General features: G+C 43.4%; 2 protein-coding genes across 3 annotated transcripts in view; one reads left to right on the plus strand and one right to left on the minus strand.

The window, feature by feature from the left end:
* LOC126234843 (serpin B6-like) overlaps nucleotides 1-7678 on the plus strand; it is a 64848-nt gene extending 57170 nt beyond the window's left edge. Inside the window, exon 8 of the mRNA XM_049943585.1 lies at nucleotides 7242-7678. Within this exon, the coding sequence (XP_049799542.1) occupies nucleotides 7242-7390 (149 nt within the window). The 3' untranslated portion in view covers nucleotides 7391-7678. The remainder of the gene's footprint in view (nucleotides 1-7241) is intronic.
* Nucleotides 7679-26000: 18322 nt separating this feature from the next.
* The window catches only part of LOC126235753 (serpin B8-like), a 125017-nt gene continuing 124657 nt past the window's right edge, over nucleotides 26001-26360 (minus strand). For both annotated transcript variants that reach the window (XM_049944545.1, XM_049944549.1), the window contains exon 8: nucleotides 26001-26284. In XM_049944545.1, coding sequence (XP_049800502.1) covers nucleotides 26136-26284 — 149 coding nt within the window. In that variant the 3' untranslated portion in view covers nucleotides 26001-26135. The remainder of the gene's footprint in view (nucleotides 26285-26360) is intronic.

Consider the following 26360-nt stretch of genomic DNA (forward strand, 5'->3'; position numbering starts at 1 on the left):
TCCATGCCGTTGCAAACGTCGTGGAAATGTTCGTGCAGATGGTTATTGTCTTGCAAACGTCCCCATCTATTGACTCAGGGATCGAGACGTGGCTGCACGATCCGTTACAGCCATGCGGATAAGATGCCTGTCATCTCGACTGCTAGTGATACGAGGCTGTTGGGATCCAACACGGCGTTCCGTATTACCCTCCTGAACCCACCGAGTCTATATTCTGCTAAAAGTCATTGGATCTCGACCAACGCGAGCAGCAATGTCGCGATACGATAAACAGCAATCGCGATAGGCTACAATCCGACCTTTATCAAAGTCTGAAACGTGATGGTACGCATATCTGCTCCTTACACGAAGCATCACAACAACGTTTCACCAGGCAGCGCCGGTCAATTGCTGTTTGTGTATGAGAAATCTGTTGGAAACTTTCCTCGTGTCAGTACGTTGTAGGTGTCGCCACCGGCGCCAACCTTGTGTGAATGCTCTGAAAGCTAATTTGCAAATCACAGCATCTTCTTCCTGTTGGTTAAATTTCGCGTCTGTAGCACGTCATCTTCGTGGTGTAGCAATTTTAATGGCCAGTAGTGTACGAGGGGCGAAGTGCGGCCGTATATGCTCCACCGCAGCGGTGCTGCGCATGCGGTCCACGGATGCTGGTCGGCGGGAAAAAGGTACACCCTAAACACGCGCCACCCGTGGTGAAAGCGGTCAGCCATTCGATTCGCTTATCGACGTATATTGGTGGTGGTACCATCTTGACGATTTCTCTGTAATTTAATTACATCAAGAGCCAAATCCTATGTCTAATTCAAATGGAAACCATTATCTCGACTAATCTAATTTCTATGGCTTCCTTGAAAATAGAACCCCAAAAGGAAGATGTGGAAGTTAAAATCTTCGCGTCGCGCGGAGTGGCCGCGTGATTTGAGGCTCCATGTCACGGATTATACGGCCCCTCCCGCCGGATATTCGAGTCCTCCCTCGGGCATAAGTGTGTCTGTTGTCCTTAGCATATGTTAGTTTGTTGTTGTTGTTGTTGTTGCGGTCTTCAGCCCAGAGACTGGTTTGATGCAGCTCTCCATGCTACTCTATCCTGTGCAAGCTTCATCATCTCCCAGTACCTACTGCAACCTACATCCTTCTGAATCTGCTTAGTGTATTCATCTCTTGGTCTCCCTCTACGATTTTTACCTGCCACGCTTCCCTCCAATACTAAATTGGTGATCCCTTGATGTCTCAGAACATGTCCTACCAACCGATCCCTTCTAGTAGTCAAGTTGTGCCACAAACTCCTCCTCTCTACAATTCTATTCAATAACTCCTCATTAGTTACGTGATCTACCCATCTGATCTTCAGCATTCTTCTGTAACACCACATTTCTAAAGCTTCTATTCTCTTCTTGTCTAACTTTTTATCGTCCACGTTTCACTTCCATACAAGGCTACACTCCATACAAATACTTTCAGAAACGACTTCCTGACGCTTAAATCTATACTCGATGTTAACAAATTTCTCTTCTTCAGAAAGGCTTTCCTTGCCATTGCCAGTCTACATTTTATATCTTCTCTACTTCGACCATCATCAGTTATTTTGCTCCCCAAATAGCACAACTCATTTACTACTTTAAGCGTCGCGTTTCCTAATCTAATTCCCGCAGCATCACCCGATTTAATTCGGCTACACTCCATTATCCTCGTTTTGCTTTAGTTGATGTTCATCTTATATCCTCCTTTCAAGACACTTTCCATTCCGTTCAGCTGCTCTTCCAGGTCCTTTGCTGTCTCTGACAGAATTACAATGTCATCGGCGAACCTCAAAGTTTTTATTTGTTCTCCATGGATTTTAATTCCTACTCCGAATTTTTTCTTTTAAGTTAGTTTAAGTAGTGCTTAAGTTAGTTTAAGGTAGTTTAAGTAGTGCGTAAGTCTAGGGCCCGATGATATCAGCAGTCTGGTACCTTAGGAATTCACACACATTTGAATTTTTTTTTTTTTTAACCTTCGCCTCACTGTAGTTCAGGTAATGACCCATATCTATAGAACGTTCTGCTACACCTAATGTGTGCGGCTGTAGTTAGCGTGCATATCTCGGGATTTCACGCACCGAGCCGGCCGCTGTGGCCGAGAGGTATATAAAAGCGATGTCCCGACTGACGGACTCACTGACTCACCATCACCCAGTCCAAACCACTAAGGATAAAACTTGAAATTTACAGAGGGAGCCGATCTTACAGTATAATCGTCGTTTAAAAAGGGATATTAGGAAATTCCGTCCCTAAGATGGAGAAACATGGGACGAAAGATATTTTTAAAAAAGTATGTCGCTATTAAGGCAAGTTTGAGGCAGGCCCTAGGAAGATTATCATTTGGTTTCTTGGTCAGAAATAAAGAAGTATATGTCACAGCATTTTTGGAAATTTAACTCCTATGTGGATGACATACTGGATGAAAGTTTTTTTTGAAAATATATCGTCGTAAAAGAACTAATAAAATGGTTTTAAAGCTGCGTCTATGAAAATTAGTATTTCACTTCTCGGTTGTATACAGGGTGGTCCATTGATTGTGAACGGGCCAAATATCTCACGAAATAAGCGTCAAACGAAAAAACTACAAAGAACGAAACTTGTCTAGTTTGAAGGGGGAAAGCAGATGGCGCTATGGTTGGCCCGCTAGATGGCGCTGCCATAGTTCCAACGGATATCAATTGCGTTTTTTAAATAGGAACCCCCATTTTTATTACGTATTCGTGTAGTACGTAAAGAAATATGGATGTTTTAGTTGGACCACGTTTATCGCTTTGTGTTAGATGGTGCTGTAATAGTCACAAACATATGGCTCACAATTTTAGTCGAACAGTTGGTAACAGGTAGGTTTTTTAAATTAAAGCACAGAACGTAAGTACATTACGCGTGACCCGGACACACTACGACGCCACCGGCAACTCCAGCGACACATTCGTAATTTGCTCGCGGCTAAGAAACGCCGGGACTGGCGACAGACATGCACCCGTTTAACTGATACCCTACCTATCAACTCGTCCAAGTTCTGGTCGGCCTTCCGTCGCCTTACCGGAACTAAACCCTCCCCCTATTATCCTCTTCTCCATGATGATCACCCTTTCCCTGACTCCCTTAGTAAGGCCAATCACTTTGCCTCCTACCTCTCCGCTGTATTTTCCATCCCCGATGATCCCCGGTTCGATTACTCCCTCTTCCCGGATGTCCGCGATCGAACTGACACCTCCAGCCCTCCCCTCGCTCCTGGTTTCCAGTACTTGGACAACATTGCACACACGGAACTCAATGCCCCTATCACTACACAGGATCTCATTGCTACACTCCGCACAAAACGCAACACCGCACCTGGTCACGATCGTGTCACCTACCGTCACCTTCGTGAAGCTCCTGTCTCTTTCCTCTCCACCCTGGTCAGGCTCTACAATGTAGTCCTGTCCACCGGTTACTACCCCGACCTGTGGAAAACCTCCCGTATCCTCATGTTCCTTAAACCTGGCAAACCGCCGTCCGCCGTCTCCTCCTACTGTCCCATCAGCCTTACCTCGGTCTTCAGCAAGGTCCTGGAATCTATCCTCACCCGACGCATCCACCAGCATCTCCGCCAGCACCGCCTCCTTCCCGTTACCCAGTGTGGCTTTCGGCCGTCCTTCTCTTCCGACGACCTTCTCCTTCACCTCACTCATCTCCTTGCCGAACAGCTTAATTCCCGTCGCTCCGCAATCTTCCTCTCCCTGGACCTCGAACGTGCATATGCCCGCATATGGCATTCCGGTCTCCTCTTCAAGCTCCAAACCTTCGCCCTTCCCATTAACTACGTCCGTCTGATCGGCTCCTTTCTCTCCCGCCGTCCTTCCTATGTCACCATCCATAACACAGATTCCTACACCTTTTTCCCCTCTGCCGGTGTGCCCCAAGGCTCCGTCCTCTCCCCCCTTCTGTACCTTTTGTACACGGCGGATATACCGCCGCCGTCAGCCCCCGTCCACCTTCTCCAGTTTGCCGATGACACCGCCTTCCTTGCCCTTGCCCCCACCCTACAGCGCTCCCAATACCTTCTCCAATCCCATCTTGACCGGTTCACCGCTTGGTGCAACCAGTGGTTGCTCAAGGTCAATCCCTCCAAAACCCAGGCGATCATTGTAGGCAAAACCACCCCTTCCTTCCGCCTCCTTGATTTCTACATCACCATGTATGGCCGTCCTATCACCCTCACTCCCACCCTTAAGTACCTTGGCGTCACCCTCGACCGTCGCCTCTCCTGGACTCCCCACCTCCGGACAATCCAAGCCAAGGCACGCTCCCGACTCAGTCTCCTCAAGCTCCTCTCCGGCCGTACGTGGTGTCTGAACCCCTCCACCATCCTCCACACCTATAAATCCCTCATCCGCCCTATCCTTTGTTATGCCCATCCGGCTTGGATCTCCGCCCCCCCTCCCTTTTATAAATCCCTCCAAATCCTTGAACGCCATGCTCTCCGCCTCGCCTATCGCATCTGTCTCCCCTCCCCCACGCGGATCCTGTATGATCTCATCCCCTTCCCCCACCTCCTCCTTTTCCTTGAAAGGATACGGATCCTGTACACCTCCCGTAAACTCGACCCTCCTCACCCGCTCGTCTCCCCGATCCTCTCCCACCCCTGCCCGCTGCCGCGCCTGTATTCCCACGTCCCACCCGGTCTCCATCTCTCAACCCTCCTTACCCTCTCCCAAGGTGGCTTCCGCCAGCTCCCCCTCCCTGATGATGTCCTCCTCCCCTGCATCTACCCCTCCTATCAAGTTTGACCCTGCCCCGCCCCCCACTTCCGGTGTCCTTTCCTTTCGGCACCCTCTCTTCCTTCTCTTCTCTTCCCTTCTTTTTCCTTTTCCCCGTCCCCTCCCTCCCCTCTTTCCCCCGGGCTTCCTCTCCCCCTTCCTCCCTCCCCCCCTATCTCCCCTGCCCGTGGCATCTCTGCTCTCCCCTCTCGCTCTCCCACTCCCCTTCCTCCACCTCCTCTCTTGGCAGGTCCCCGGACTCGCACATGCATAGTGATCATTCGCACGCCGGAGATCATCGCCTTCTGTGTCTCGTGTGTGTGACGTTGTTTAGTGTTTTTGGTGTCCGCCGTCCCACTACTACGTTCACTTGTGCCATCGGATTCATCAGTGTCCTGTGCGCCGTGCCAACGTGTTTTCAGTGTTGTTATCGTCACGTGTGAACGACTCCGTGATTTTTGTGTCTCTGTGACCTCTCTCTTTTGCCCGTCACTTTGTTCATTATCATTCTCCGTTCTTATACTGTTGTAAACGCTATGGCTGAAGAGCGGCGTAGTGTGCCGCTGCCAGCCTACCTGATTTGTACAGGTTTTAAAATAACAATAAAGTAAAAAAAAGTAGGTACATTTGAACATTTTATTTTGGTTGTTCCAGTGTGATACATGAACCTTTGTGGACGTGCGGGCCATCGTATGGTGCTTCGACGACCAATCCACCTGTCATGAAATATGCTATTCAATACCGCTTCAACCCCATGCGAGCTATGTGCCGGACATCCATCATGTTGGAAGTACATCGCCATTCTGTCATGCATTGAATCATCTTGTAGTAACATCGGTAGAACATTACGTAGGAAATCAGCATACATTGCACCATTTAGATTGCCATCGATAAAATGCGGACCAATTATCCTTCCTCCCATAATGCCGCACCATACATCAACCCGCCAAGGTCGCTGATGTTCCACTTGTTGCCCAATAGTGCATATTATGCCGGTTTACGTTACCGCTGTTGGTGAATGAAGCTTGGCTGCTGAATAGAACGCGTGCAAAAAATCTGTCATGTCCCGTAATTTCTCTTGTGCCCAGTGTCAGAACTGTACACGACGTTCAAAGCCGTCGCCATGCAATTCCTGTTGCATAGTAATATGGAACATGTGCAATCGATGTTGATGTAGCATTCTCAACACCGACGTTTTTGAGATTCCCGATTCTCGCGCAATTTGTCTGCTACTGATGAGGGGATTAGCCGCGACAGCAGCTAAAACACCTACTTGGGCATCATAATTTGTTGCAGGCGGTGGTTGACGTTTCACAAGTGGCTGAATACTTCCTGTTTTCTTAAATAACGTAACTATCCGGCGAACGGCCAGGACACTTGGATGATGTCGTCCAGGATACCGAGCAGCATACGTAGCACACGCCCGTTGGGCATTTTGATCACAATAGTCATACATCAACACGATATCGACCATTTCCGCAATTGGTAAACGGACCATTTTAACACGGGTAATGTATCACGAAGCAAATACCGTCCGCACTGGCGGAATGTTACGTGATACCACGTACTTATACGTTTGTGACTATTACAGCACCATCTATCACAAAGCGAAAAAAGTGGTCCAACTAAAACATTCATGTTTCTGTACGTACTACACGAATATGTAATAAAAAATATAAAAAATGGCGTTCCTATTTAAAAAAAAACACTGTTGATATCCGTTTGACCTATGGCAGCGCCATCTAGCGGGCCAACCATAGCGCCATCTGGTTTGCCCCTTGAAGCTAGACGAGTTTCGTTCTTTGTAGTTTTTTCGTTTGACGTTTATTTCGTGAGATATTTGGCCCGGTCAATATCAGTGGGCCACCCTCTATAAAGAAATATGTTAAGGGATGAAAGTTTCTGTGGGGAATACCACCTAGAGAATGCAATAGGCATGATTAACAGAAGCCTAGGACTTCCGATACCAGGATCGCTCTCTGGCCAGAAGTAGATTCGGGAAAGACCACGGTTCTAAGGCCTTAATTAGCGTGAAAAGTTCAGAAGGCGTTGCAGTTTGTGATCAACGTAAACAGACAGACAAAAAAAAAATTGCTGTGGAGGCCATACAATCTTCGCGAGCGAATCAGCGGGCGATAAGCTATTATAAGAAACCTCTGACAGTGGATTATTTCTATATAGTGTCACAAATGAGTGACAACAGTAATATTAGGAAAAGGTGGATGCTAAAATCTTCGCGTCACTGTATTCAGGGAATGACGAACATTCATACAATGTTCTGCTACAGCTTCTTCTGTTACTGTGTGATCCATAAAGCAAAACATGAGTGATGGCCGACATCTCATTAACCAAAGATCTGATGAGAATAGACTAAAACTGTCCAGGCACATAACACGTGTATAAAGCTCGGCACAGTGCACAGTTTTTGAGTTCCAATCAAAGAATGAGTTTAAACGCACTATTATTTTCTTCTTTACAGTTGCTGAAATTGCTGTCCTGTCTACAGCTGTATCACCGCCACCACAGTCCATTCTATTCAGAGCTGATCGGCCGTTCGCCTTCTTCATACTAGACCTAGAGACGAGAATGGTGCTCTTCGCTGGGCGGCTCTCTTCTCCGGATGTATAACAAATTAGAACGCTTAAAGAAATTTTTTAACGCTTTTATCACATAGTTAATTACTCTTATCTTTATTGTTAGTAGTATTATTAGCCTTAGTATTTATTACTATTATTTATTGTTATTATTGTTAGTGTTTCTGCTTTAAAATACCGCTCCTAAAAAGTCAGATATCAGTTCATGTATTATTTGTAATACGGCTACATCAAAGACTGAGCTACATAGCAAATATGACTCAATACTAATGTAAACACATAAGAGCCTTGTTCAGTCAACAGTAATATATAGAAAAAAATGAAAGATGGACCTAAATGCTTATGCTATTTTTTATTTGCTAAATGAACCATTCATCTAATAAAACTAGTCCGCTTAATAGATACAACTGCATAATGTAATCTACCACAGTCATGAAACTGCATTTTCCATGTTTTGTACAAGCTATGGATGAAATGTATAATTTTGAAATCCTAAGCATAGTGAATAAATAAAACTGTAATTATCTGTAACAGTTATAACTAAGAAGCAGAATTCATTCACACGTGAACTATATGTCAACTGTTTTTGGATGTAAAAATCCACTTTACCGTAGATTTTTGTTTCTTTTTTTTTAATGTCCTGTTTTTTGGTCGCTTAGTAATAGGGTGCGTTAAGGTAGTGGAAAGTATTTGTTTTGAACTGAGCAATCGGTGTAAATGATTTTTAATTCACGAATAACAACCGAAATGATTGGGAGTGTAAGATGGCGTGTTTTATTCAGTACCACAAGCATCATGTATTTCGAATAAATATATTTTGATGCATACGTCAATTTTCTGTCTGTGCAGTTACCTCAATCTTGGCGTAATATGGACCTTTATGGGCCATTATTTGTCAAATAAATTTATGAATATTATCTTCAACCTGACCATCTTAGGTTTATTTGGATGTAGTATTCATAAATATTAACACAAAACAATTTTTTCACGTTTTTGTTATTGAATTTTACTAAGTAGTGGGTACTTGTAACGTCTCCTGGCAAAACACATATGTGGTAAAAAAAGAGAAAAGAATAATTGAACTGGATGATTGTACTTGCGTGGACAATGATTGTGTGAACTTTATGTAATAAAGAGAAACCATTATGTGTCATTTTTATACATGTATAGAATTATGTACCTTTTTTTTAAGATAATATCTGTGTTGACGAGTACTGAAACCGCCACAGACGATACTTATTAAATATCAAACAAAGATGAGAATATGTCACAACGAGTATACATAGTACTGACTGAGCATTAATTTCTCTGTCGTCTTCTTGGAGTTACGTGAGTAGGACGAGCCTGTGACGCAATATTGTATGCTTGTGTAGCATTCTTTTGTCAAGATTGAGAGAAGGACGCCATTAGGTACTGATTTGTAAAGGTGTGTAATAATTTAATCTGTCTAAATGTTTTGAATAGAGTTACTTAGTGAAAACTTGTATTATGATTTGTAATAAGCTTGCCTGGTATTTTATCCCATCCTTTTAAGACATTTTCAGCTATTTAAATATTATTCGTGGTGCAGAGCTGCGCTACGAACGAACGAGCCGCTGCCGCGGCGCATTCAAACTGCATTAAATGAAACCAATCATATCGCAAAGAAGCGGACAGGTAATAATGAATTAAAATTATTTCTTTCAGTTCTCGGGATTGCAGGGCAGAGCAGCAGATTTTATGATGTGTTTTACAGGTGGACGCGGGCTGCGGATGGTGTATTATTAACAGTGCAAGAAGATAATTTAGCTTCATAACATAAAAGAAATCTTGCTGTGCGTAGTTCTGGTCTGGCGAACATTATAGTAAAAACATCTTTTTCTCTGATAATAGTCTCATGTTCTCGTGTTAGTCGTGGTACTTATTGGTGTTTTATTGTTAACAAAAATCCACTGCAAAATTTTGGTGTTGAACAAACATTGCGTACTGTAACATCAGTATTGATAATGAAATAATTTTCAGTAACCTTTCAATAACTGTAAAGTAAGGACGATATGTCGAACCTTATAGCGAGTTACAGTAACGAAACAATGACCCAGAATAATAAGAACATAATATATTTTGTTTTGTTGAAAATTAATGATCCAAAGAAAGTCACAGCACAGCATCCCTAAAAAGTATTTTAGGGCTCTTTTCATAGCAAAATGTTTTATCTCATATATCACTTGTTACGCGAGCAATAACAAAGCAGAAAAGAGACAGCGAAATACTCAAAACTGAAGAAAATATATTTGACTTGCAGAACAGTACTAATTTGTTCACAAGTTGGGCCCTAATTAAGCTAGAGTAATGAAACTGAATTCAGTTGAAAGGTCTTGTAAAGAGATTTCAAACGAAGTAAAACATAATAAGTTGAAAATATACAAACATTTTTATAAATTACATATGTTCGAAAGGTACTGTTTTCATCTACATATTCTGAAAGTTCCAATTTGGAATGAGCGTGGGAACACTAGCAAACGTAACGTGTTTAAGGTGGCGCTATAAAACACCTTCAATTTATTGCAAATATTAGGCCTACTTCATGAGTTATGCGTTGCTGTATAGCTAAATGTGGAAAACAAAACAATATAGCTTGTAATAAATAGTAGACAAAAACATTATCTGCCTTATCGGCGTTGAACCTACAAATACAAGAAGTTGAAAACCTTTAAAAAATCAAAGCAACTAAATACCAGAGATAGCCTTAAATTCAGCTTTTTATGACTTCTTGTTACTGAAAAGTCACACCAGTCCAGTTCATCATTCTTCTAGACAATCAGTTTGCTGCACATCGCCTTTTCTGCGTGTATGTTCGCCCTGTAGCAGTTCGAGGGTTCAATATTACATTCACTTTACTGCTGCTTACGGGAAAAATGTCTGCCTGAGTATAAACTATAAAATATTTGGACAGTCCACGTTCATGTAAGAAGGTGGATGTGATTAAATCCTTTTCCTGATTTTTTTTTCCAACTACGCAGGCTAATCACTGTTGTCCTTTATAATCACAAGCAACATATCCGTTGGCATCAAACGTCATCGGATCACTGTCAACAAACGTCACTGTAGTTCAGTTTTGCTTTCATTAGTCTCAATGCACTTCTGGTATTTTGTTCTTGCTTAGGGGATAAGTGTGCAGTTTTTGTGTCCTTACAACTGTGTAAACATTTATCAAATATCTCTAAACTTCAATTCTTAATCTTCGTGATCCTCAATAGTGGCATGTTTGAAACTGATCTCTTCTACATTATCCTGAGAAAATACATAGATCTTCAGGAGTCATTTGATTACTGTAAGGGTGTTGCAGACTTGCTCGTGCAGCCATTCGCTTCACCACTCCACCAGCACCATTGCTAACACCTTAACCTGAGAAACGCCACTGGACTTCAATACGGAGATCATCTTAAAGACAGCGCAGGTTGATGTTCTTTCTATTTCTATACTGATTTGCCGCTTTGTCAGAAGTAATACGTTTGACTTGATATTTTATTAATTCTTTTGGTCTGAAAGCCAGTCAAGCAGGACTGGAATAGAGGCTCAGCAGCTGTCAACTGTGAAGCATTCTGATCATTAAGATAATAATAATAGTAATATTCTTTTAAATATGAGTTGCTTGAGGTAAGGTGATTTCAACTATTCCTTCTTTCTTTTCTTCAACATTTTTCGATGTTTCTCTCTCATTCCTTCAATTTAAAGTGGCTGCAGTCGTCCTGGATTTTTCATATGAACTATTCTTAGTCCTGCAATTTCTTTCTGAGTGGCAGTTGTTCCTCAATTTATTCTGGGGTAATTTGAAGTTCGTCTGTGTTCCCTCCAACTTCTTTGCCCCATGTGTTACAATTTTTTAGTTTACCAAAGTAAAGGAACAGTCTTTCTGTCCATCTGTTGATATTCATCCTTTGACTGTATCTGTAGAAAGTTACTCTCCTTTTCCTAATCACGTCTAATGTTTTACAGTATGTGTATAAATTTCAATATTATAACGTCTTCTGTGCTGTGTTTCCTCTTTAACTGATCCCAAAATTTTTCTTAGCATTCTTGTTTATGTGGTTTCCAGTGTTTCCATCATCGCGTTTTTGTTTAGAGCTCCAACATCCTGATGCATAAAGAGCTTCTGGACGAATTACTGTGTAGTGATGTGTAAGTTCATCATTGATGGCAACTGATTTCTTATATACGTCCTTACTGTTTTTATCTTATTAACTCTTGCTTTTAACTGCTTCTCCGAGGAGATATCTTGTTCAGTTACTACTCCTTGATACTTGCATTTGTTAGTTCTCTCAATTTTTCCGTATTTAGTTTCCTCGTGTTTGGAGCTACCTTAATATTTGTCTCAATTTGGTTTTATCAAAGGAGATTTGCAGGCCTACTTTTTCAGCTTGTTGTTTAAGTAATTAATTGTCTAGTGGCCGTTTCCATTGAATATGATAATATAGCTAGGTCATCCGCATGCGCTAGATTGTATATTTGTAGGCTGCCCCTTTTTAACCTAATCCCACTCCCTCATTTACTTGGCATTCTCCTAAAGGCATGCTGCATTACCTTATGACGTTTTCTAGAACAGAGAGCAGCAGTTTTGATCTCAAAACTTAGATAAATTTCACTTTAGAATTTGTACTCACTAGCGTTTGTTTAATTTAAGTTGTGTTTTTCCTATCCATACTCAGTTCGTAGAGTTTTCAAACAGTGTCTTCCTGTCAGCTGGGTCATGGGGTTTCCTGAAGTCAATAAAAGTGATGACTGAATTTTTACATCTTCTTTACAGATACATTATTGTTGATTTTGAAACTCTGCTGTGAATATGATCTGTTCTTTCTAGAGCCACATGGATATTGACCAAGTAGCGAATTGAGTTGTTGTTGATCCTAGTTAACAATTGTTTTTATAAGATTTTGTAGGTGACTGGAAGGAAAGAAATCATCGGTTCTATCACCTGCTATGTGCAGTATGTGGGTCAAGGTTGTCTCCCAGTCTTCAGGAATCTCCTCTGTTAACCAGATATTTCAGAAACTTATTTGCATAATTTCGAAGTTCTGCAGTTATGAAATCCTCCTCAGATGCTTTATTGTTTTTGAGGGATTTGGTGATTTCATTGATTTTTCCCTGTTGTTTTGGAGACGAGTCTGGGTACTGAGTGTTTCCTTATGTAAAGTTCAGTCTTTATTTCGGAGATTCACAAGTTAGCAAATTTTCAAAATACTTCGATAAAATGTAAGTTTTCTTGGTTACTTTTTGCTATTCTGCCAGTTCTGTCTTTAAAGCAAAGGTTTGGTGAAAAATATTAATTTAAGTTTCTTTTGAAAGTCTTATAAGAATTTATGGCATTATTAATTTTTAAATCGTGATCTATTAGTTTTAATTGGTTTTTGTCATAATTTCTCTTAGTATTTCTAATTAGTTTGTTAATTTGCCAAACACGTTTGACGGAAATGTGTCTGAAATAAGATCTTGCGAAGCCCTGGGAAGCCCACAGGACAGATAGCCCAGGAAATTCAACTTCCTCGAGCAGCGGTGTGGCGTGTTCTGAAACTACGTCTGCATATGAAGCTTTACCAGTCACTGTTACTGCAGAAATTCAGTCCCAGCGACCATAACAGAAGTTATGAGTTTTGCATATCAGTTCTGCGGAATTTGGCAGAGTACACATTTTCCGAATGACTCATCTTTTAGGACGAATCAATGTTTCTTCAATGAGGTAAAGTAAACCGCCATAATGTAAGGATTTGGGGGTCACAAAATCCTGGCGTCGTTGTCGAAAATGAAAAGAACTCGCCGTAACTGAATGTGTTTTGTGCCGTTTCTGTTCACAAAGTTTATGGACCTCTGTGTTTTGGGGAGGAAACTGTGACACGTGGAAATGCTGCAAAATTGGTTCTTCAACTTCACAAGGATTCCAATGATTTCAGTTTTACGCATGACGGCGCGTCGCCTCACTTTCAGCTCGAGGATTGGAAGAGGTGGACACAAGACCTTGTACATTGTTTTTGGTCTCCCAGGTCACCAGTCCCCTCACCTTGCGATTCTTTTCTGTGGAGGTACACGGTGGCGCACAAAATGTGTTACCATTTTGTTTTTGAATATAAACTTTATTGTCAATACAATCTGAAAGCAACATATACTATAATGAAAAGTCGTCCATGGAGATTTGTTCTAACTCAGCACATGCTCAATATGTCCACCATTTCGTTTCCTAACTTCCTTCAAACGAACACAGAAGTTAGTGATTACCCTACGGCACATGTCTTCCGTAATTTCACTGCAAGCTTGAAGAATAAGTCTTCTGATCTCCATTAAATCACGTGGACGTTTCGGGAAATTTTTTTTCCCCTATGTACCCCCAAAGAAAAAAGTCGCATGGATTGAGGTCTGGACTACCGGGGGGGCCAATTTTGTCCGTCATTGAAGCGACCTGGAAACCTGAGTAAAATGATCTGCATGTTGAAATGCTAGTGTAAAAACTCCAACACAGTGTTTGCAGTATGTGGCCTTGCTCCATCTTGCATGAACCACTGCGTGCTGAAGGGCAAGACAGTAGCAAGAAGCTGTGGAATGAAGCTATTGCGAAGCATGCTCAAATAACGCTCGCTGTTCACAGTTTCTTCAAAGAAAAAGGGTCCAATAAGTCCGTGACTGGAAATTGCTGCCCACGCTGTAATCCTCGGAGCATAATGTTGTCGTTCATGAAGCACTTGTGGGTTTTCAGTGGCCCAAAAACGTACATTTTGTTTGTTAACCACACCGTCTAAATGAAAATACGCCTCGTCTGAAAACCAAACGTTGTTGAGAGTTTCTTCCCTATCCTCCGCCCACTGAGCAAACAGTAGTCTCTGCTGCTTGTGTTCTTCAGTGAGATTCTGTGCACGGTCATCTTGTATGGGTACATATGGAGGTCACTTTTAAGAATGCGTTGAGCGGAGCGTCTGGATATTCCCAGTTGCACTGCCGCCTTTCAACACAATTTCCCGGGGCTTCTCTGTATAGCAACTCGTACCGCTTCAATACTCTCCGGTGAACAAACAGGCTTAGGCCGAGGTCGCTTCGCTTCCAATACTTTTCCTTCCTGTACAAATTTATCGTACAACCTGTGGATGGTCTACTTGCAAGGGACCCATCGTGTGATAAACTGTTGTCGAAAACGCCTCTGAGTCACAACAAGGCTTTTCGTTTCATGAAAAAGTAACACAATTCCCGATCGTTGCTGTGTCGTCAGTCTTCCATTGTCAGCCATTGCTGCTTACTAGTCTCCTAGAGGCAGTATCGTGAATTACACGTCATTTCGTAACTCATTTCTTTTTCCAAGCTCTGCTGGTACTGCTGCAGAGATCCCAGCGGGATATCTAATGTGCGTCGTAAATTGTGAAAGAAACAATTGGTAACACGTTTCGTGCGCCACCCTGTCCATAAAAGACAGAGTCTTTGTCCGACCTATGGCAGCTGCTCTTCAAGGTCTGAGAAAACAAATTATTTGAAGCTGTCGATTCAAGAAACAGGGAGCTGTTGATTCGTGTGCGGACCTGCTGTTTCGATGTTTCTCGAGCAAGGCGTGGTTCGCATCCTGAATGGTATGGCATAGTGTGGTGTCTGTGCGAACATACAACTTTGAATCTTCCTCTACCCAGTTACTATGCGTAAAACGTTTCTATCTTTCACAGTGTCTCTGTAATGAACAATTTAAATCTATTCTGTTTTGCTGAATCGCACCGTACGGTAGCTTCGTGCAGTCTCTGAGAGAGCAGCACCATCGACAACTCCTACAGTACCCGAGACATTCTTGATTTTGCCTTAGTGTCGCACGATTATAGCCCATCCCTAACGTTCAGCACACATCACTCAATATACTGAGGTGACAAAAGCCATGCGATAGCGATATGCATATACGTAGGTGGAGGCAGTATGGCGTGGACGAGTTATAAAAGAGTAGTGCATTGGCGGAGCTGTCATTAATACTCAAGTGATTGCTACACTACTGGCCATTAACATTGCTACACCAAGGAGAAATGCAGATGATAAACGGGTATTCATTGGACAAATATATTATACTAGAACTGACATGTGATTACATTTTCAGGCATTTTGGGTGCATAGATCCTGAGAAATCAGTACCCAGAACAACCACCTCTGGTCGTAATAACGGCCTTGATACGGCTGGGCATTGAGTCAAACAGAGCTTGGATGGCGTGTACAGGTACAACTGCCCATGCAGCTTCAACACGATACCACAGTTCATCAAGAGTAGTGACTGGCGTATTGTGACCAGCCAGTTGCTCGGCCACAATTGACCAGACCTTTTCAATTGGTGAGAGATCTGGAGAATGTGCTGGCCAGGGCAGCAGCCGAACATTTTCTATATCCAGAAAGGCCCGTACACGACCTGCAACATGCGGTCGTGCATTATCCTGCAGAAATGTAGGATTTCGCAGGGATTGAATGAAGGGTAGAGCCACGGATCGTAACACGTCTGAAATGTAACGTCCACTGTTTGAAGTGCCGTCAATACGAACAAGAGGCGACCGAGACGTGTAACCAATGGCACCCCATACCATAACGCCGGGTGATACGCCAGTATGGCGATGACGAATACACGCTTCCAATGTGCGTTGACTGCTATGTCGCCAAACACGGATGAGACCATCATGATGCTGTAAACAGAACCTGGATTCATCCGAAAAATGACGTTTTGTCATTCGTGCACCCAGGTTCGTCGTTGAGTACACCATCGCAGGCGCTCCTGTCTGTGATGCAGCGTCAAGGGTAACCGCAGCCATGGTCTCCGAGCTGATAGTCCACGCTGCTGCAAACGTCGTCGAACTGTTCGTGCAGATGGTTGTTGTGTTGTAAACGTCGCCATCTGTTGTCTCAGGGATCGAGACGTGGCTGCACGATCCGTTACAGCCATGCGCATAAGATGCCTGTCATCTCGACTGCTAGTGATACGACGCCGTTGGGATCCAGCACGGCGTTCCGTATTACCCTCCTGAACCCACCGATTCCATATTCTGATAAGAGTCATTGGAACTCGACCAACGCGAGCAGCAATGTCGCGATACGATAAACAGCAATCGCGATAGGCTACAATCCGACCTTTATCAAAGTCGGAAACGTGATGGAACGCATTTCCCCTCCTTACACGAGGCATCACAACAACGTTTCACCGGGCAACGCCGGTCAACTGCTGTTTGTGTATGAGAAATCGGTTGGAAACTTTCCTCATGTCAGCACATTCTAAGTGTCGCCACCGGCGCCAACGTTGTGTGAATGTTCTGAAAAGCTAATCATTTGCATATCACAGCATCTTCTTCCTATCGGTTAAATTTCGCGTCTGTAGCACGTTATCTTTGTGGTGAAGCAATTTTAATGGCCAGTAGTGTATATAATGGTTTCCGACGTGATTCTGTCTGCGCGACGCTGATTAACAGACTATGAGCCAGAATGGTAGCTGGAGCTAGAAGCGTGGGTCGTTCCATTTCAGAAATCGTTAGGGAATTCAAGAGTCTGCCTAGAACACGAAATTTCAGGCCTTACCCATCACGACGGATAACGCAGTGGCGGACGGGCTTCGGCTAACAACTTAGAGCAGCAGTGTTAGTGCAGAGTTGTCAGTGCTAACAGACAAGCAACACTTCCTGAAATAACCGCAAAAATGAAGATCTGACGCACGACGAACGTACCCGTTAGGACACGGCGGCGAAATTTGGCGTTAACGGTCTATGGCGGCAGGCGACTGACGCAAGTGCCTTTGCCACCAGCACGACATCGCCTGCAGCTCTTCTCCTGTGTTCGTGACCATACCAGTTGGATGTTAGACGACTGGAAAACCGTGGCCTGGTCAGCGGAGTCCCAGTTACAATTGGTTCAAATTGCTCTGAGCACTATGGGACTCAACATCTGTGGTCATCAGTCCCCAAGAACTTAGAACTACTTAAACCTAACTAACCTAAGGACATCACACACATCCATGCCCGAGGCAGGATTCGAACCTGCGACCGTAACGGTCACGCGGTTCCAGACTGACGCGCCTAGAACCGCACGGACACACCGGCCGGCTTACAATTGGTAAGAGCTGATGTACGAGAGTGGTGCAGACGCAAGTAGCCATTGACCCATGTTCTCAACAAGGGACTATAGAGGCCGGTGGTTGCTCCATAATGGTGTGAACTGTGTTTACATGGAAGGACTGAGCCCTCTGGTCAAACGGAACGAATCACTGCCTGATAATGGTTGTGTTAGGCTATTTGGAGACCATTTTCATCCTGAACGCTATTCGTCCACGAGACTCAGAGGGCCATAGACACGGGTTCCCAGGTAGACGCCGTGTTTCTTGACTTCCGCAAGGCGTTCGATACAGTTCCCCACAGTCGTTCAATGAACAAAGTAAGAGCATATGGACTATCAGACCAATTGTGTGATTGGATTGAAGAGTTCCTAGATAACAGAACGCAGCATGTCATTCTCAATGGAGAGAAGTCTTCCGAAGTAAGTGATTTCAGGTGTGGCGCAGGGGAGCGTCATAGGACCATTGCTATTCACAATATACATAAATAACCTAGTGGATGACATCGGAAGTTCACTGAGGCTTTTTGCAGATGATGCTGTGGTATATCGAGAGGTTGTAACAATGGAAAATTGTACCGAAATGCAGGAGGATATGCAGCGAATTGACGCATGGTACAGGGAATGGCAATTGAATCTCAATGTAGACAAGTGTAATGTGCTGCGAATACATAGAAAGATAGGTCCCTTATCATTTAGCTGCAATACAGCAGGTCAGCAACTGGAAGCAGTTAATTCCATAAATTATCTGGGAGTACGCATTAGGAGTGATTTAAAATGGAATGATCATATAAAGTTGATCGTCGGTAAAGCAGATGCCAGACTGAGAATCATTGGAAGAATCCTAAGGAAATGCAATCCGAAAACAAAGGAAGTAGGTTACAGTACGCTTGTTCGCCCACTGCTTGATTACTGCTCAGCAGTGTGGGATCCGTACCAGATAGGGTTGATAGAAGAGATTGAGAAGATCCAACGGAGAGCAGCGCGCTTCGTTACAGGATCATATAGTAATTGCGGAAGCGTTACGAAGATGATAGATATACTCCAGTGGAAGACTCTGCAGGAGAGACGCTCAGTAGCTCGGTACGGGCTTTTGTTGAAGTTTCGAGAACATACCTTAACCGAGGAGTCAAGCAGTATATTGCTCCCTTCTACGTATATCTCGCGAAGAGTCCATGAGGATAAAATCAGAGAAATTAGAGCCCACACAGAGGAATACCGACAATCCTTCTATCCACGAACAATACGAGACTGGAATAGAAGGGAGAACCGATAGAGGTACTCAAGGTACCCTCCGCCACACACCCTCAGGTGGCTTGCGGAGTATGGATGTAGATTTAAATGTAGATTCATGGGCTTAATGTTCCCAAAATACGATGGAATTTTTGTGAATGACAATGCGCCATAGCACTGGGTCACAGTTGTTCGTGGTTGATTTGGAGAACATTCTGGACAATTCGAGCGAACATTTTAGCCACCCAGATCGCCCGCATTAATCCCTTCGAACATTTATGGGAGATAATCGGTAGGTCAGTTCGTGCACAAAATTCTTCATGGGCAACATTTTCGCAAATATGGGCGACTACAGAGGCAGCATGGATCAGTATTTCTGCAGCGGAGTTCGAACAACTTGTTGATTCCATGCCACCTCGAGTTACTGCACAACGGCTGGAAAAAGGATGTCCGATACGATTTTAGGAGTTATCCTACGACTTCTGTCACCTCAGTGTATTGTACTCTCCAATACACGACCCTAAGTGTGCTCATATTATCACACCAGCATCGTCAATGATGATTGCATGCGAACATGGCATCATCGGGACTAGGCCGTCGAACAGTGGAAACGCGTCGCCTGGTCGTATGACCCATGTTTCTTGTAACATCAGGTGCAGCAAGCAAAGAGACAGGTGGGCGTGGTATTATACGATGGGAGGTATTCGCCTGAACTGTGGTAGTAATCGAAGGGATCGTGACAGCTGGGGAGTACGTAAACCTAATTTCTCACCACCTGAACCATTTTGTGCTTAATGTCTTTCCCGAAGGTGGTTATGTCTTGCAGCAGTATAACTGCCCATGCCACAAGACCAAATTCGTTCTACAGTGTTTTTAGGAGCGTGATAGCGAACTCACCTTGGTGTCTCGGCAATCCCCATTCGCACAACATAAACATGACGGGGCACACATGGGACTATTAAGATCCAGTTCCGAGCCCAAAACTACCGTTTCATGGTTGACGGCAGTTGCATTACGTGTCTACAGACAACTCGTGCCACATACCCCAGGAAAAATATCGTGGTCTTATCTAACCCATACCTCTTACGATCGCCGCTGAATTACGTTCCAAAGGTCGACCAATACTTTTATATGCTGTAAGCAGGTCTATTTAATTGTATGGCAGTAGGTGTCAGCACAATGCACCTAATATGAAAAACGTGTTTTTTGGGTGTGTCCGGATACTTTTGATCACATATTGTACCTCCCATCTCAATATTGACGATGTAGAGGCGCTATGTCTCAATCATTGTGTTTTGAATCATCAGCTTATGAAGTACAATAAATGCATTCAAATGGATTGAATGGATGTATTGGGATCAAATCAGTGAAAATGCGATCAAATTATGTGGTATCAGTTTAGCCCTGCTCAGGTAGCCGTTTTCGGGATAGTGAGGTATGCCGGCGCCGTGTAGAATCTGTCCTGCAGATAAACGACAAGGGTAGCTGCACCTACCAGTCAGGAGGCGGTTTTTAGGCAGTTTCCCACATCCCACTGGGTGAATAACGGGCTGGATCACGTCTTCCGCTTCAGATACACGTCACGCCAACATATAACGCTTGATCTCAGAATTTATACCCAGACAGATCAGGTAGAATGCTTCTGTCCTGGGCGATAACTAGGAGACTGACGACCTACACAGTTTGGTCTCCTTAAACATTTACCCAACATCAGCTCTAGTTGAGGAAAACTGAACATGTTGTGTAATGGATGCGTAATAACTACTGAAAATTTATGGATGACCTTCAATTGAAAATATCTGAACAGTTTGTGTAATATCATTTCATGTCGGAATAGCTTCTTTGATTTCGTCCATGTCAATTCATTAATTTAATTTCAATGCATTTTACAATATGACGTCATTGAGGGTCCACAAAGAAAGTTGTGGCAGCGCTTAGCCAACCGCAAAGACATCCAGCTGGAAAACTGTGTGCACAACTTAAGCAGATATCACAAAGTTTTGTACCCAGTATGTGGTAAGATTTTTTTTTTTTTTTTTTTTTAATGACGATGTTGCCTCAGGCATATGGAGCCTATGACGTGATGCAGCTGAAGCCACTGACGAATCATATCAGTGAGGATTCTGCTAATGCTGGAAAGCTTCATTTTGGAAGATAATCAAGAATCCAAGTGACAGATGACTTTCGTCTGCATACAAACAACGATGGAAATTCAGATTGTTGTTTGTGATCTCTTTCTCTGGACTAGCGTCTTTGATTTTTAATCAAAACGTCCTCCGTCCCACCACCATTTTGATTACTAATCAGCAGTGGACGGCTGAGGACTTCCGGCATAGGAAGTCGCCCTCATTCTGCCAACCGCTTTGTCAAAGAGGGCGGAGAAACGGACGGGGGTGGGAAAATGCCCCTAAAGACGGAATAAACAGCAACGATCAAAGGCATGAGAACGCAGAAGATAATGGAAACCACTGCATTAAAGACACACAACGTGTATCCACAGGACATGTGACCTGTAATAGAAAATATTTCATGATGATCTCTCCATTGGCAAAAGATTCCGTAGTACTCCCCCATTCGGAACTCTGGGCGGGGAGTTCGAAAGGGGAAGTGACTACGAGAAAAAGATTGAATAAGCAACGAAAGCATAACGTTCTACTAGTTGGGGCGTGGAATGTCAGAAACTTGAACGTGGCTGAGAAGCTAGAAAATCTATAAAGAGAAATGCAAAGGCTCAATCTAGATATAGCAGGGTTCAGTGTAGTGAAATGGAAAGAAGACAAAGATTTCTGGTCAGATGAGTATAGGGTAATATCAACAGCAACAGAAAATGGTGTAACAGGAGTAGGATGCCTTATAAATAGGATGGTAGGGCAGAGAGTGTGTTACTGTGAACAGTTCAGAGATAGAGTTGATTTTATCAGAATCGATGCAGACCAGCACCGACAACGATAGTTAAAGTACACATTCTGAAGTCGCAGGCTGAAGACGAAGAGATAGGGCTATTGAAAGAGTAATACAGTACGTAATCGGAGATGAAAATTTAATAGTCATGGGGGTCTGGAAAGCAGTTGTAGGGGAAGGAGTAGAAGAAGATGTTACAGGAGAATATGGGCTTGGGAAAACGGAACGAGAGAGGAGAAAGAGAGAGTTCTGTAAAGAAAGTAATAGCGAATACTCTGTTCAAAAATCACAAGAGGAGGTGGTGTACTTGGAAAAGGCCGAGTGATACGGGAAATCAGATACTGGATTGTAAGGTGTACCCAGGGGCAGATAAGGCTCAGATCACAATTTAATAGTGATGAAGAGTAGGCTAAAGTTTAAGAGATTAGGCAGGGAGAATCAATAAGCAAAGAAGTGATACAGGAAACTAAGGAATGACGAGATACGCTTGAAGTTTCCGAACGCCATAGATACAGCAGCAAGGAATAGCTCAGTAGGCAGTCCAGTTGAAGAGGAATGGACATCTCTAAAATGGGCAGTCACAGAAGTTTGGAAGGACAACATAGGTATCAAGAAGGTAACTGCGAAGAAACCTTGCGTAACAGAAGAAATACTTCAGTTGATCGATGAAAGAAGAAAGTACAAAAATGTTCAGGGAAATTCAGAAATACAAAAATACATGTCGCTGAGGAATGAAATAAACAGAAAGTGCAGGGAAGCTAAGACGAAATGGCTGCAGGAAAAATCTGAAGAAATCGATAAAGAGATGATTGTCGGAAGGACTGACTCAACATATAGAAAAGCGAAAACAACCTTCGGTGAAATTAAAATCATGGGTGATGACATTAAGACTGCAACGGAAATTCCACTGTTAAATGCAGAAGAGAGAGCGGATAGGTGCAAACAGTACATTGAAGGTCTCGACGAGGGGGAAGATTTCTCTGTTTCGATGGAAGAAGAAACAGGATTCGATGTAGAAGGGATGGGGGATGCAGTATTAGAATCAGAATTTAAGAGAGCTTTGAAGGGCTTAAGATCAAATAAGGCAGAAGGGATCAGAATATCTAAAATCATTGGGGAAAGTGGCAACAAAACGAGTATTCACGTTTGATTTGTAGAATGTATAGGTATACCATTTGACGTTCAGAAATATATCATCAAAACAATTTTGAAGACTGCATGAGCTGACAAGAGCGAGAATCATTGCACAATCAGCTTAACAGCTCATGCATCCAAGTTACTGACAAGAATAATATGCAGAGGAATGGAAAAGAAAATTAAAGATGTGTTAGATGACGATCAGTTTGGCTTTAGTTAAGGTAAAGGCATCAGAGGGGCAAATCTGACGTTGCGGTTGAAATGCAAGCAAAACTAAACAAAACTCAAGACACCTTTACAGGATTTGTCGACCTGGAAAAAGCGTTTTACAATGTAAAATGGTGCAAGATGTTGGAAATTCTGGAATAAAAAAAGGGTAAGCTGTAGAGGGGTAACATATAATGTGTACAAGAACCAAGAGGGAGCGATGTGACTGGAAGAGAAAGAACGAAATGCTCGGATTACAAATGGTGCAAGAAAGGGCTGTAGTCTGTTGAATCTGTACATCGAAGAAGCAATGATCGAAATAAAAGAAAGGTTCAGGAATGGGATTAAAATTCACGGTGAAAGGATATCAATGAAACGATTCGCTGATGACATTGCTATCCTGAGTGAAAGTGAAGAAGAATTACATGATGTACTGAATGGAGTCAACAGTCTAATGAAAACCAAATATGGATTGAGAGTAAATCAAGAAAGACGAAAGCAATGAGAAGAACCAGAAATGAGAACATCAGTACTGATGGTCACGAAGTAGATGAAGTTAAGGGATTCTACTACCTAGGCAGCAAAATAACCATGACGGACGGAGCAAGGAGGACATCAAAACAAGACTAGCACTGGCAAAAAGGGATATCCTGGCCTAGAGAAGTCTACTAGTACCAAACATAAGCCTCAATTTGAGGAAGAAATTTCGCAGAATGTACGTTTGGAGCACAGCATTGTGTGGCAGTGAAACATGGACTGTGGGAAAACCGGAACAGAAGAGAATCGAAGCATATGAGATGTGGTGCTACAGACGAATGTTGAAAATTAGGTGGTCTGATGATGTGAGGAATAAGGAGTATCTGTGCAGAAACGGAGAGGAATGGAATATGTGGAAAACACCGAGAAGGAGAACGGACAAGATGACAGGACATCAGTTCAGACATCAAGGAATGACTTCCATGGTCTTAGAGGGGGCTGTAGAGGGCAAAAACTGTTGAAGAGGACAGAGATTGGAATGCATCCAGCAAATAATTGAGAACGTAGGTTGCAAGTGCTACTCGAGCGAGAAGGTTGGCACAGGAGAGGAATTGTATGTGAATTCCTAAGGGACCAAACTGCTGAGGTCATCGGCCCTTAGACTTACACACTACTTAAACTAACTTCTGCTAAGAACAACACACACAACCATGCCCGAGGGAGGACTCAAACCTCCGGCGGGAGGGGTCGCGCAATCCGCGACATAGCGCCTTAATCCCGCGGCCACTCCGCCCTGCGAGAGGAAGTCGTGGCGTCTTCGGTCAGAACCTGATGACTCAAAAAATTAGTGTGTCCATGAAGAACAAAAATTCTCAAGCACAACTCTCGTTTTCCTTCATTTCTTCTGGAGTTATGTATGGTAACATTTGTGTATACGCTTATATTCTCCACTAGAGTTACAGTTTCAGAAAGTGGGCACCGTCTGGTCGACTTTGAAGCTTGTTACTCTTTTCGTGTCTACAATAAATAAAAATTGCATAAAGTGTACTATTTAGGGTCAGAAAACGTAATGGACGATTCAGTATCCTTGTTTGTATGGGTAGACTCAAGACATCTTATGGAATTCAGCTATTATAACTTTCATGGTTCTACACTGCTGGCCATTAAAATTGCTACACCAAGAAGAAATACAAATGATAAATGAGTATTCATTGGAAAATATATATCATACTAGAGGTGACATGTGATTACATTTTCACGCATTTTGGGTGCACAGATCCTGAGAAATCAGTACCCAGAACAACCACCTCTGACCTTAGTAACGGCTTAGATACGCTTGGGCATTGAGTCAAACAGAGCTTGGATGGCGTGTACAGGTACAGCTGCCCATGCAGCTTCAACACGATACCACAGTTCATCAAGAGTAGTGACTGGCGTATTGTGACGAGCCAGTTGCTCGGCCACCATTGACCAGACGTTTTCAATTGGTGAGAGATCTGGAGAATGTGCTGGCCAGGGCAGCAGTCGAACATTTTCTGTATCCAGAAAGGCGCGTACAGGACCTCCAACATGCGGTCGTGCATTGTCCTACTGAAATGTAGGGTTTCGCGGGATCGAATGAAGGGTAGAGCCACGGGTCGTAACACGTCTGAAATGTAACGTCCACTGTTCAAAGTCCCGTCAATGCGAACAAGAGGTGACCGAGACGTGTAGCCAATAGCACCCCATACCATCACGCCGGATGATACGCCAGTATGGCGATCACGAATACACGCTTCCAATGTGCGTTCACCACCAAACACGGATGCGACCATCATGCTGCTGTCAGCAGAACCTGGATTCATCCGAAAAAATGACGTTTTGCCATTCGTGACCCCAGGTTCGTCGGTGAGTACACCATCGCAGGCGCTCCTGTCTGTGATGCAGCGTCAAGGGTAACCGCAGCCATGGTCTCCGAGCTGATAGTCCATGCTGCTGCAAACGTCGTCGAACTGTTCGTGTAGATGGCTGTTGTCTTGCAAATGTCCCCATCTGTTGACTCAGGGATCGATACGTGGCTGCACGATCTGTTACAGCCATGCGGATAAGATGCCTGTCATCTCGACTGCTAGTGATACGAGGCCGTTGGGATCCAGCACGGCGTTCCGTATTACCCTCCTGAACCCACCGATTCCATATTCTGCTAACAGTCATTGGATCTCGACCAACGCGAGCAGCAATGTCGCGATACGATAAACCGCAACCGCGATGGGCTACAATCCGACCTTTATCAAAGTCGGAAACGTGATGGTATGCATTTGTCCTCCTTACACAAGGCATCACAACATCGTTTCACCAGGCGGGTGAACTGCTGTTTGTGTATGAGAAATCGCTTGGAAACTTTCCTCGTGTCAGCACGTTGTAGGTGTCGTAACCGGCGCAAACCTTGTCTGAATGCTCTGAAAAGGTAATCATTTGCATATCACAGCACCTTTTTCCTGTCTTAAATTTCGCGCCTGTAGCATGTCATCTTCGTGGTGTAGCAATTTTATTGCCAGTAGTGTACATTGGAAAACAAATGTCTTCTTTCAGTTCATGCTTTAAATAATTATTTCTCTAAATTAAGTTAACAACATTGCATATCCTCTTAATTCGAGATATTTTATTAAATATTTAAGGTCTTCTACATTCAGAACAGTAAAAATTTCATAAAAAACTGTTGCTACATATTTGCACATCACTGAAATACAGAACTCATATATGTAAAAATGCAGTAATTACGCAGAAGGTTCCACCAGACGTCCGGCGAAGAGGATCGTCCGTCTGACGCGATCCAAGATGAAGATCATGAAGGGGTGGTCGGCTTTGAAGATGACAGGTGGTGGTGGTGGAAGCAGGGAAAAGCTCGCACCAAGAGGGAGAAGAACTGCAACAGCATGAGCAGACATTAGAAAACTTTTCTAGGAAATAATTTTATTAACGCTGTTCATATACAAGACAGT

Source organism: Schistocerca nitens, chromosome 2, assembly GCF_023898315.1.
Source record: "Schistocerca nitens isolate TAMUIC-IGC-003100 chromosome 2, iqSchNite1.1, whole genome shotgun sequence".
NCBI lineage: Eukaryota > Metazoa > Arthropoda > Insecta > Orthoptera > Acrididae > Schistocerca > Schistocerca nitens.